The 13,527-nt window shown below is 42.2% G+C and overlaps 1 protein-coding gene across 1 annotated transcript in view; it reads left to right on the plus strand.

Annotated features, from left to right (window-relative positions):
- bloc1s1 (biogenesis of lysosomal organelles complex-1, subunit 1) overlaps positions 1 to 13,527 on the plus strand; it is a 97,126-nt gene that overhangs the window by 18,736 nt on the left and 64,863 nt on the right. Inside the window, exon 2 of the mRNA XM_072567116.1 lies at positions 3,908 to 3,980. Within this exon, the coding sequence (XP_072423217.1) occupies positions 3,908 to 3,980 (73 nt within the window). The remainder of the gene's footprint in view (positions 1 to 3,907; positions 3,981 to 13,527) is intronic.

Consider the following 13,527-nt stretch of genomic DNA (forward strand, 5'->3'; position numbering starts at 1 on the left):
TAAGGTCAGCCTTCAGCCTCCGACACTCCAGGGAAAACAGCCCCAGCCTGTTCAGCCTCTCCCTGTAGCTCAAACCCTCCAACCCTGGCAACATCCTTGTAAATCTTTTCTGAACCCTTTCAAGTTTCGCAACATCTTTCCGATAGGAAGGAGACCAGAATTGCACACAATATTCCAAAATTGTCCTAACCAATGTCCTGTACAGCTGCAACATCACCACCTCCCAACTCCTATACTCCATGCCTTAACCAATAAAGGAAAGCATACCAAACGCCGCCTTCACTATCCTATCTAGCTGTGACTCTACTTTCAAGGCTCGATGCGCCTGCACTCCAAGGTCTCTTTGTTCATCTAACCAAGTCAACGCTTCTTTCTACTGCCTGCTATTTTGCCTTCTAGAAGAGATCTCTGTAGCTTTTCAATTCTGATCAAATGGTCAAAATACTGACATTCTCTTTTCTGGATGTCGATTTTTTTTTTAAAAGCTTTTATTTTGCTCTTGCAATTTCAACTACCTCTTAATTTGTTTGATGCTAAAAAAATCCTTACAAGGACCATATGTCTTAGTTCCACCTTTGAGATGTAGACGCTATATAGTAATGTGTTCATGCAATGATTCACTGCTCGTAAAAGTAATAAATGCAATCTGTCCCCTGTATTTATATGATGAAATGAACTGTTCGTGTGGTACACAGCCATACAGACAAAATGTTTATCTTTAATTCCTGATCTGAGTGAGCTGGTCAATTTGGAAAGTTCCAATTTCTCTTTGTGATCTTGGCCCAGATAGAGGGTTCCCACTTCTGTTCGCTATCCAGTGACTCGCTACTACAAAGTGCATGTTGGCCTAGTTGTGATACTGTCCAGATTTGAATAACTGGTTGGCATTCACTTTTTCAGCTTGCACATGAAGTTGCGCAAGGCACCTCCTGGGATGTTGGCATTTGTGCAATTGTAGGCGAGCAAGAGGTCAAAATATTGCAAGTCTTCTGCTTGACATTTATTGCTTCCCCTTCACTAGCAATTCGCTGTAAAAGCTACTTGTTACAATAAATGTTTTATTAAGCAAACGGTAAGTTACTTGGCTGCGACTCACCCACAATTTTCACGATCAATCTAATCAAATCAAATGTTAGTGGTGCCAAATTACTGACTGCATTGATCTGGCTGCTATGCCCAGTGTTTTCTCCCCTTTGTCCCATAGTGTAACAGATGACTTCAAGGAATAAACACTCTCAGAGCAGCCTCTGTTCTCTAGTCAAGATAAAGTTATTCCTCAGTCACAGTTGGCCCAATTCTAATTACCTTGGAGACCCAAGTTATTCTCTAAGCAGAGACATTGAAGTCTGGCCAGCATCTTTTCCCACAGTCTGAGTAAGGAATAATAATCTCCAAAAACTGCTGATGTTCTGTGTGAGTCCAGCATCCAAAGGCCAAAAATAGTGTGGTGTTCTCTCCCGACCTCCCCTCCCCCACCCCCCCACCCCCGCTCCCCCCCCCGCCCCCGACCTCCCATTCCCTTTTAAAATTATTTAAGCAACCACACTGTATTACATTCCATTTTATCTAACAAAGCCTTTGTAACCCAGTTACCAAAGCCAGTTCATCACATTAGCTTACTAAATGTGGAGGAAGTGCCTACATTGTCTTAAGTCAAAACTGTTAAGATAAAAGGTGTGAATGCTGGCAATTCACAATAGATCAGTGTCAGAGAAGACAAAATGACAGGGTTATGTTTCAGGTCATTTTCAAATCCTTTGTCAGAATTGATTTGAGTGATGTTTTTGATTTTAACAGATCTGCAGCAATTTATGCAGTTGAGCTTTGATGATGAAATCAATTTTTTTTTATTGATTCAATTAATACGCTATTTCTAGTTACCTCCCTCCAGCACTAATGACAGATCTGTGATTATTGCTTCTCCACCAGTGTTAAACAGCTTAACATCTTCAGTCTTCGATTACAGAATCCATAGGTGCTTTCAAATTGTATGCAGACCGTGCTAATGTTGCTGGCCTTTGACGCATAGGTCTTGCTGTGCCTATTGTTCCATTTCTCTCTCTTTTGAAGTCTTCATACGTTTTTCAGAATTAGAAACAATGCTGTCAAAATTAGTGAGCTAATGGCAAGTTAGTATCATCGCTTCAGGTCTTGCTGAATAAAATGACGCTGTAGAGGTAACAACTATGAAGATTGTTGCTGTTCAGAAGCAAGAAAATGAGATTTGGATAAGCAGTGACAATTAAATATTCTTTTGATTTAAAGTAACAGTAATTGTTTATTTCTCTTCTTTGTTCTTTGGATTTCACATCCTCATTCATAAGCCACTGTCAATCCGAATGCCAGAAATTGTGCTAAGTTAACCAAAGGTGACTCATTTGTTTTGTTTTGCTCCTGTGCTTCTTCCTCGTTGTGGACAGTCTCCTGCCTTCCTCTTGGCATTTAAGCTTTTTATGTCTCCTTTCTTGTGACAAGACCAAGATCAAGAATGCACCGTGTGAGGAATTACACACATCAGCACACTTTGTGAGACAAAACATTGCTGCAATATTACACCTTTTTACTGGCCTGCTAACCTTAGCAAAATTAAAATGGAGAAACAAAGTATCTTTCAATGTTGAGTCAAATGCTACTGTTCTGGAATTCCTGAGATAAGATAGAAGGCAAATGTGGTGCTGACCTTCACAGACCAAAACGACATTGGGTTCAATCTTTGGATTGTGTTGAATGAACAGACAGTAGCTATTCCAGTTAGTTTATATTTTAATCTTGGGGAAGGGAATAAAGCAGAAAACTAATTTTGTTCCTGGTTATCCTATGGTAAGTCCTCACAGTTTCCCCCAACTCCACTGCTTGGCTGTGATGGTAACTGTCCAGGCTGTCCATGAAGGGTAGCTGCTCGGAATAGGCATTTAAGAACTGTTTTGGAATAGTTTTCCAGCTCTTTCTGCAGCAATCACATCATCTCAAAATGGCATTGCCATACTTACTCTGAAAATAAAAAGCGCTGGAGATCACAGCAGGTCAGGCAGCATCCATGGAGAGAGGACAAGGTAACATTTCGAGTCTAGATAATTCTTTGTCAGACTCACTTGGTCATAGAATGGAAAAGTACTCCTACTATCTTGGTGCTGTCTCCAATTTTCTCATGCGGGTGGGGAGCAAGGACAGGGAGTGAGGAATGGCACATATAGATCCTGCAAAGTGCGCAGTCTGCTTCTAACATGTGGTATGATTAGTTGTGATTGGCTGCCAACTGTTCTACCATTCCACAATCACTTGTTTGTACCTCCTCCTGCCTGGCGATCTGCGATCACAGCGTGTCGCTCTCATCTGTCTTACACAACCCTCCTACACTGCAGGACAATTAGATTAGATTCCCTCCAGTGTGGAAACAGGCCCTTCGGCCCAATAAGTCCACACCGACCCTCCAAAGAGTAACCTACTCAGACCCATTTCCCTCTGACGAATGCACCTAACACTACGGGCAATTTAGAATGGCCAATTCACCTGACCTGCACATCTTTGGACTGTGGAAGGAAACCGGAGCACCCAGAGGAAACCCACGCAGACACTGGGAGAATGTATAAACTCCACACAGACAGTCGCCCGAGGCTGGAATCGAACCTGGGTTCCTGGCGTTGTGAGGCAGCAGTGCTAACCACTGAGCCACCATGCCGTTTGAGTCTTCAAGCCGATTCCTAAATGAGGATGAATGCTGTGAGGATAGTCAGTTCCATAGGACATTCTAATTGTGTACTTTGATAGCACCACTGGATATTTAGAATGCCAGATTTTATTTAGGTCATGAATATGTATTTATTTTCCCTCTTTATCTTAGAGGGCAATGATAGAACAGAGTGACCAGGCAGTTCTTCACCAACTTCATATCTTCATTTCCTTTCAGAAAAAAGGAGGAGGGAAGCTGTTGCAGCTGCTACACGTCTCACGGAGGCCCTGGTGGATCATCTTAATGTTGGGTGGGTATTTGCTCTTATCAATGACCTGAAAAAAATCACTAATCCTTGTTTTTGTACATCTCTTCAGAGCTTATGATTGTAAAAACGATTGATCATTTGTTTTCCTAGTTTTCCATATTTATGTTTCTCCCTCCTTCAATAAGGCACCGCTGTAGGATTGACTGCCTACAGTTTTCTGACAGCCTTGTTATTCATTCTAAATATTCAACTCGCCCATGATAATTACACGAGGATAATGGTCTGATTGCCCCCAAGGCAGGATTATGTCCTGCTGTAGGTTCTGTTTAGATAGATCCACTAATTTGTATCTCCCGAAGTACAAATCCCTTTTCACTTGTGACTAATTCTTTGTTGTATGTAAAAAGAAGTCCAAAAGCAACCTGTAAAGTCCATTTACCTGTAGGATCTTAACAGCATATCAGAACATGGAACACAGAACAATACAGCACAGAACCTTTTGTGGCTGTGCCTGAAAATTGACACTAGTGGGGATATTCTAGTTGTCATCAATGTACTCCTAGAATCATAGAATCCCTGCAGTGTGGGAGCAGGCCATTCAGCCCATCAAGTCCACGCTGGCCCTCTGAAGAGCATCCTCTCCAGACCCACCTGTAATCCTGCATTTCCCATGGCTAGTCCATCTAGCCTGAAAATCCTGGCCACTATGGGCAATTTAGCATTGCGAATCCACCCTAACCTGCCCATCTTTGCACTATGGGAGGAATCCAGAGCACTCGGAGGAAACCCACACAGACACTGGGAGAACATGCAAACTCCACACAGACACTCGAGAGTGGAGTCAAACCTAGGTCCCGAGTGCCATGAGGCAGCAGTGTGAACCATTATGCCACTCGAACCTGCTTAGAAAAGTCATCTGGTTACTGTTGAGTGACCTCTGCTAGGTGTATTTTTGGGCTTTTTTCAGCATCTCCATGTTATGTTTATGAGGCATTTGTTGGTTTGAAAATGGCAGGGAAGAGTGACTGCGCCTGAGACCCTCCAGATCTAGCTGACACAGATTTTCCGGCAGATGTTCCAGTCTGAAACAACTGCTGTTTGACTGCTACACTCACGGTCCTTCTCTGGTTGTAGGATACTGTTTACAAATTGAAGTAAATTGGATCACTTTTGTGAGACAAGGAAAAGTAGGAACGTTGCTTCTAACCTTAGAAAATAGTGCTGGGTAATGTCCCCTGCTCACCTCACCAGCTCTGCTGTAGTGAGATGCCCACCAGCAGGCATCGAATGCTGGGCAAGAAGTTGCCTTTCAATGAATCCCAAATTTGACAATGGCACAGGCGAGAACAGCAAGCACTTTGCCAACCTTGCACTCATTTTGGCTGGATACAAGTCTTATTGAAATAGTCCTTGAGAAAAGGTTTTGGAGGATTGACACAGGGTAAGTGATTTGAAACCAGCAGTGTTTCCATTTCACACCCAAATGAGAGCTACTTGTTGTTGGGTTTCAAGTATAATTGTGGAACCATAATAAAAAGCCTTCAATTTATTCATTTGATCCTTCTTCAACAGCTTGCTCAGATTTTGTGCTACTTCCTTAACACGTGAGTCCAGAGGAAATCTTAGAAAATCCAATTGTTCAGAGAGTGCATTGCCTGAGATGAATCTTCCAATTCATTTTGTTTCATTTTATCAATAAGATGGCTTGCATTTACAAATGGAAAATAAAATGCAATATTATGAGAACGAAAGGAAGTGGTAGGTAATATTAAATACCGACAGGGGTATAATTTTCATATTAACAGGTATGATATGGCAATGATTGCGTTGCGTATCTTTCAAAAGTACCAGCTGTGTAAATGGCATGAACAGAATCGTCAAGTCAGTGAACGAGTTAAACATTTATACTGGCTACTTGTGAAATTAGCCAAGTGAGTGGGAGCGGCTGCGCTGTTGCTGTTATGTTCTCAGTGTTTCAGATTTCCACACTGAGAAATGTAATCATTCTGGAGTAATTGAGAAGCAGTAGCCTTCAGGATTGTACATTGCTGGGTTTGGGTATTATAGTTTTACTTCCATGATAAAATCCACTGCAATGGAAGCTGCTTAACCTCAGTATGACCCATCACTCAGCAGCACTGTAGCAGCTGTGTGAAGCAGGTGTGACAGTGGGCGGGGGTGCTGAAATGCTTCAGGCACTCAATTTGTTACAGATTGCATGGCCTATGAGCCCCTGCTCTTTTCTGGTGTTACAGCTGTGTTTTATGATAATAATTCTCTGCTTCTTTCCTCTGAGTCCTACTATCTTTTAGAAACACCAACTCCCTCCCACGTTTGTGTTATGTCTGTAGTAATGTCTTCCTAATTTGGTTAGGTCTATATCCATTGGAGTTTAGGAGAACGAGAGGTGATCTTATTGAAGCACATAAGATCGTGAGGTGAATGGATACTATGGATAACAGGACGATTTTCCTCTTGTGGAGGAGACCAAAACTACGCAACATTGTTTAAGATTAAGAGATCTTCCTTTTAAGACCAAGATGAAGACTATTTTTTTTCTCTGGGACTCAATGGTTAGCACTGCTGCCTCACAGCGCCAGGGGGACCCAGGTTCGATTCCAGCCTCTGGCAACTGTCTGTGTAGAGTTTGCACATTCTCCCCGTGTCTGTGTGGGTTTCTTCCGGGTGCTCCGGTTTCCTCCCACAGTCCATAGATGTGCAGGTTAGGATGGATTGGCCATGCTAAATTGCCCATAGCATTCAGGGATGTGTAGGTTAGCTGCATTAGTCAGGGGTAGGGGAATGGGTCTGGGTGGGATACTCTTTCGAGGGACGGTGTGGGCTTGTTGGGCCAAATGACCTGTTTCCACGCTGTAGGGATTCTGTGATAAACATGTGGAATTCTCTTTCCCGGAAGCTAGTGTAGGACGGGTCTTCAAATTTATTCACGGGCTTGGTTAGTTAGATTTTTGATAGGCAAGGGATTTGAGGGTTATGGGAGACAGACGGGAAGTGGAGATGAGACCACAACCAGATCAATCATGATATTATTGAACCGTGCAGCAGGCTCGAAATGACCTACTCCTCCTCAATCCTATGTTCCTGTCAGTGAAAGGCCAAGAAATGGATTAAACAGAGAGTCTGGAAAGGCATTGTGCTCAAGACTTCTGAAGCATCAAACCAAAGTTGAACACGGTGACTGTATAACCCTACACCTGGCCCACAGGGACAAAGTCATGATGTGGGCCAGTCTATCTGATCTAATAGGGAATTCACAATAGCTGTTGATCCCTTTCTACGTCACAACTCACTGGAGTTGGGCACTGGAAATCAAACGCTGAGTCGCCACAAATGTGAAGAGTTAATTAAACATCCAAAACTCTCAATTTGCCTCTGATTGCTACCCAGGATAAAAGCAGACCATAATAGCTCTCTTCAGTTGACAGTTTTTTAAAAAAAACTTTTCCTTTTTTTTGTAACTTTTTTAATGAAGTTACTGAAACTTACTTTTCACAAGAACACGGTTTCTAATTTATGTAACTTAAACTTTACCCCCTTTAAAATTGTCCCACATACGTACATATACACCCAAAAGAAAGCATAGGTACTGTGAGTGGGAGAGAAAAATATAGTTAGGAGAATCCAGTTCTGCGTTACCAGTTCAAATCACAAAACTAGATGGGTTGATTTCATAATCATTTCAATTCTTCATGGATACCTCTATCTGCACAGCGATAATCAAGTTGCATACTTGGACATGGGGCTGTCTTTGGGTTTTAGAATTATTTCTTTCAGTGTCTCTCAATGTAGATTTTTTGCTTTTCCAACAGAAAATTGGAGATAGCAACTTTCAAGAAAGGAGAGAGCGAATGATTGATGCAGGTCTCCTTGCTTCTCCCTCTTTCACTTCCCTAACAAGGTCTGTGTTAAACTGCAACCTGACCCAGTCAGAGGGTTGTTATTATGTTAGGCCCTCCTGGTCCCACAACAAATGGTACCAGATTGTCTGGATCCAGTGTCTCCGAAATGGAACACTGTCTCACATGTATCAGGTGGCTTCACTTGTTTTTCCGAAGCTGCAAACAACTCCTTGAATACTCTCCCCTTCTGAAAAGCAGTGTCTATTTTTCTCACTTTCAGTCCACAGTCCAAAAATAAAAAGATGTCATCTCTTACATTGTATTGAAATTTAAAATATTGACTCTCCAGTCAATCCTTTGCATTTTATTCGGGCTGTTTTACAGCTTTCAAAGCAGGAATGTGGCCCATTCCTTACTGAAGCACAGAGAAGGTCTAACGGTTTGTGAATTTCAGGGTTGTCATGACGCGCCTGAAGTTAAGCCATGTGCCATTTCAACCTCTACACTTAGTCAGGCTGATTTTGCATGTGTGCTAATATTTAACATGCTGTCATCATCAGTGCTTAGCCCAGACACTGACTATGTTAAGGAAAAGTTCTGTTCTAACCTTGATGAAGTCAAAAATCACACAGCACCAGGTTATCGTCCAACAGCTTTATTTGGAAGCACTAGCTTTCGGAGCACTGCTCCTTCGTCAGGTAGCTAGTGGGGCAGGATCATAGGATATGGAATTTATAGTAAAAGATCAAAGTGTCATACAAGTGATGGGGCAAGATCTTTTACTATAAATTCCATATCCTATGATCCTGCCCCACTAGCTACCTGACGAAGGAGCAGTGCTCCGAAAGCTAGTGCTGCCAAATAAAGCTGTTGGACGATAACCTGGTGCTGTGTGATTTTTTTAACTTTGTCCACCCCAGGCCAACACCGGCACCTCCACACCCTGGTGAAGTCCTAACTGCCATCTCAAAAGAAGAAAAGATCATCTTTCTGGGAGACTTTACACCACAGTTGGCCATAACTCCAATGTCTGCGGTGGAAGCATTGGGGAAAAACTGGGTGGAAATGCCAATGCAAATGGCATCATCCTCCTGAAAGTGTGCTCAGCATGGCATCATTCCAATAAACACCTTGTTCTGCCAGAAAGAGGAATATGGAGCTTTATGGATACATTCGAGCTTGTCGCTGAATTGTCAATCTAGAGACCCAGGTAATGTGCTGGGGACCCAGGTTCAAATCCTTTCATGGCAGATGGTGAAATTTGAATTCAATAAAAATCTGGAAATAAGAGTTTAATGATGACGACGATTCCATTGCTGATTGTTGGGAAAGCCTATCTGGTCCACTAATGTCCTTTAGGGAAAGAAACTGATATCCTTCCCTGATCTGGCCTGCATGTGACTCCAGACCTAGCCAGCGATGCCCTTATCCTGTGAATGAATTTAAAAAAAGATTCTAGATCATCTAGACCCTGGTTCAGGTCCAAGATCTAAGTGACACCTGTATCACATGATCTGTGTGGGAAACTGGTGCCTACTGAATAGGTCATGGGGCTTGTTTGATCAGTGATGCACATGGACCTAGCACCAGGATCTTGCAAGGCCCTGACATTCAAAAGGAAGACGATGAATGTTTCAACCCTAAAGCAGACCAATCGAAATCAGGAATTCTGAGTGCAGCTCATGATCAATCTGGCAAACCTTCACACATCCAACTTGCTTTCATAGAATCATTGAATCCCTACAGTGTGGAAACAGGCCCTTCAGCCCAGCAAGTCCACACTGACCCTCCGAAGAGTAATCCACCCAGACTTATTCTCCTACCCTATTACTCTACATTTTACCTCTGATTAATGCACCTAACCTACAGATCCCTGAATACTATGAGCAATTTAGCATGGCCAATTTACCTAAGTACAGTGGAATCCAATAAACTCAGCTGTGCTGGACTCCTGTGCCCAGACCATTGGGTTTGAGCATGGTTGTCGCAGAAGTGATTCATTGATAACCATGCAGAAATATATAACCACCTGGATCAAAAATAAGCAGCCTTCATTGCCTGGCAGAACAATCCACAGTTGCAAAGAGATGTTGAACAGCAAGTGAAGTCTTAGGGAGACTAAATGAGTTTGTGAAAGCCACTGTTGTCAAAGTCTATCTGTGATTCCCAACTATCTTGAAGGGAATGGTATTTGACATTCTGACTTGATCTGATTTTAATGCCCTTGAGGTAGTCTATCATTCACTTGTCAGAAACAAAATCGCTATGAAGAAGGGGACCCTTCTGACGTTAACACAGGATTATTCGCATTTGTTCTTGGAATGTGGATGTTGCTGGCTAGGCCACCATTTATTTGCCATCCCCAGTTGCAGCCAAAAGTCAATCACCACATTGCTGTGGGTCACATGTCGGCCTCAAACAGGTAAGGATGGCAGATTTCCTTCCATGATGGATATTAATGAACCAGATGGGTTTTTACAACAATCAATGGTTTTCATGAGGCAAATTTTTATTACTTCTAGATTTTTACTGAATTCAAATTTCACCTTCTACCATGGTAGGATTTGAACCCTTGTCCCCAGAACATTCGGCTAGATTACTAATTCCCCATGCACCATTGCTTCCCCAGAATGGGCAATTAATTAAATCTCAAGTGATCCTTACATTTGGAGAACAAATGTAAAAAGCGTCTGCCTGTTTGGGGCATTGCCAGAACATGGATACAGACAGGACGCCATTCTGCCAAGTTACAGAGAATTGGGGTCCTCCTCTTCTGCATTGAACCTTTTACAGGCAGACAGAGAGAGCAACATTTCCATGCTTTTCTCAGCTGCAATACATGTGGTGAAGTTGAATGCAGGAAATTCTACAGCCGTGGCACTTCCTTCAGAGCCAAAAGTTACAGCTGGGCAATGTTACAAGAGAAGGAAAATTCACTACAAATGTTTGTGTGCAACTTGCCAACTTTTTTTTTAATAAGGTGTTTGTTTACGAGGGGGGTCACATTCCAAGAACCATAGCTGAGACGAAGGGAAGCAATTTTAATCGAATTTGAAAAGTTGCGTTGGAACATATTTGAAGGCTTGCAAAAAGCCTGTTGAGATAAACATTTCTTTTTGTGCAGAAATAAAGGATCGTGGCAAGCTAGTTAGAATCAGTTGTCTAAATTTCATTTCAAGTCTTAACAGTACACCTTTTCTTTTAACAACGCAGCAGTAGATTTATATGCAGGAAGCCTGTGAAAAGTATGAGGCCTGAGCATAAAGCTAGTGATGAGGGTTCTTTTTAGGTTAAAGTTTTTTTAAATAAAAGTTTTCTGGAGTGACTCTTGCAAATCAAAAAAGGACTGTTATAAGTTTTCAAATCCTCTACATTGTGTTGTCTACTGTATACAGGTATGTGAGTTAAGAGCAGGTATTGGCCAATTGGTTCCTTGAGCATGCTCCACTTGGTCTCTGTGATAACATCATGGCTGATCTGATTATAGCCTCTACTCCATTCTCCTACCTACCCCATACCATCTCGAACAAGCTATGTCTTAAAAACATTAAAAGACCCTGCTTTCACCACTCCCGGGGCAGAGCATTCCACAGGTTTGCAACCCCTTTGAGAGAGAGGATTTCTCTTAAGCGCCATCTTAAATAGGAGACCTATCACTTTTTTAAACTATCCTTAGTTCTAGTCTCTTCCACAAGAGGAAACCTCCTGTCAGTATCGATTCAGTCAAGTCCCCTCACTCTTGTATGGTTCAATGACATCACCTCTCAGTCTTGAGACTGCAATGATTATGGGTCCACTGTTTCCTCAAAAGAATACTCCTTCTTTCCAGAAAACAGTTGGGTAAACTTTCTCTGAATTGCTTCTAATGCAATTATACCCTCTTTTTAAATTAGGAAACCAAAACTGTACACGTTACTCCAGATCTGGTCTCACCAATGTCCCATACAACTGAAACAAAACTTTCCTACTTTTAGATTCCATTCCCCTTGCACTAAACACCAATATTCCATGTACCTTCCTAATCACCTGTTGTACCTGCATCCCAACTGTTGAGTATGTACAGCTTTTTCATTCTTTTTGCTGGTGGACAAATTGACATTTTCCCACGTTACGCATCATCTTCCAGATTTTCTTGCCCATTCAGGTATTCTTAGTGTCTTCACAATTTACTATCCAATCTATCTTTCTGTCAGAAGCAAATTTAACAACGATGTCTTAAATGTCTTTGTCTAAGTCATTGCTAAAGAGTAAATAGTTGAGGCCGCAGCATAGATCCCTGTAGCACTTCACTTCTTGCCAGCTCAAAGATTATCGGTTTGATGCCTATTCTGTTTCCTGTTAGCTAACCACCCTTATTTTAATGTTAATATGTTACTCCCAGTGCCATGGGCTCTTATTTTACACTGTGATCTTTAATGTGACACCCTGTCAAATGTCATCTGAAAATCCACTTACACCATATCCACAAGTTTCCCTTTATCTGTTACTCCTCAAAGAGCTCCAATAAATTATTTCAAGTGCAAGCTTCCCTTTCACAAAACCAGGTGAAATGAAGTGGCAGCACCCAATTTGTATACTGCCCACCTCCACTGGAAATAGTTTGGGCAGGTTACACATCCCAACTCTATTTCCAAATGATGTTGCAAGTCAGTTTTTTGATCTGCTAATCTCAAAAGCCAATGATATAAACAGACACATAAAATCCAGGTGTACTCAGGGACACACTTTCTTGTGATTTATAATGTATATTGGGTGTGTTTCATGGGAGACTTCACACTTAAGGGTAGGACCAGAGACTTGGGTCTGGATTCATGAATCGTTTGAATGTGCCCTGGACAATGCACAAGCAGGCATTCTTTTACCAAAAGCAAACGTGATGGGTCACAATGAGTTTGTGATCACTCTTTCTTTACCACCCCTCCTCCTTGTATGGAGGGCAGAGAGCATGGTGTAGCATACTTCTACAAATCTTTTCCTTTCATTGGAGGGAGGCAGCTTGTTTTAATTTCTACCTCAAAAAAAAGTAGTTATTTCAATCGACCTGTTCAGACATGCTACAGCACATGACCAGAGCAGGTGGACTTGAACCTGGACCTTCAGTCTCAGAGGTGGCAACACTACCCGTGTGTCACAAGACCTTCCGAGTCAAACAGTTGGGTCCTGTCAGAACTGAAACATTCCACTTACCAACCAGTCATGGGCCAGTGAGTACCCTGTGTTTAATGAGTAGGAAAACGAGGCATCTGGCCGGAATCCACATTGTTCAGCAATACACTTCATCAACTCCACTCCTTATTGATTTGATTTATTGCTGTCACATCTACCTCAGTAGTGAAAAGTTTTGTTTTGCATTTAGTACAGGCAGACCATAACCTACAAAGATCATAGAGTGATCGAACAGAGCGAGGAATATACGGCTACAAAGGTGGCGTACAAAAGCAACATCAAAATTAGATTTGAAATTAGAGAGGTCCATTCAGTAGTCTAATAACAGCAAGGAAAAAACTGTTCTTCAACCTGTTAGTGTGTGTGTTTAAGCTTTTATATCTTCTGCCTGACGGAAGAGGTTGGAAACGTTGTAACCCGGGTGGGAAGAGTTTGATGTTGGCTGCCTTCCCGAGGCAGTGGGAAGTGTGGATGGAGCCAATGAGTGGAAGGTTGGCTTGCGTGATGGACTGGGCTGTGTTCACAATTCTCTGTAATTTCTCACGGTCCTGGGCAGAGCAGTT

Source organism: Chiloscyllium punctatum, chromosome X (assembly GCF_047496795.1).
Source record: "Chiloscyllium punctatum isolate Juve2018m chromosome X, sChiPun1.3, whole genome shotgun sequence".
NCBI classification, from domain to species: Eukaryota; Metazoa; Chordata; class Chondrichthyes; order Orectolobiformes; family Hemiscylliidae; genus Chiloscyllium; species Chiloscyllium punctatum.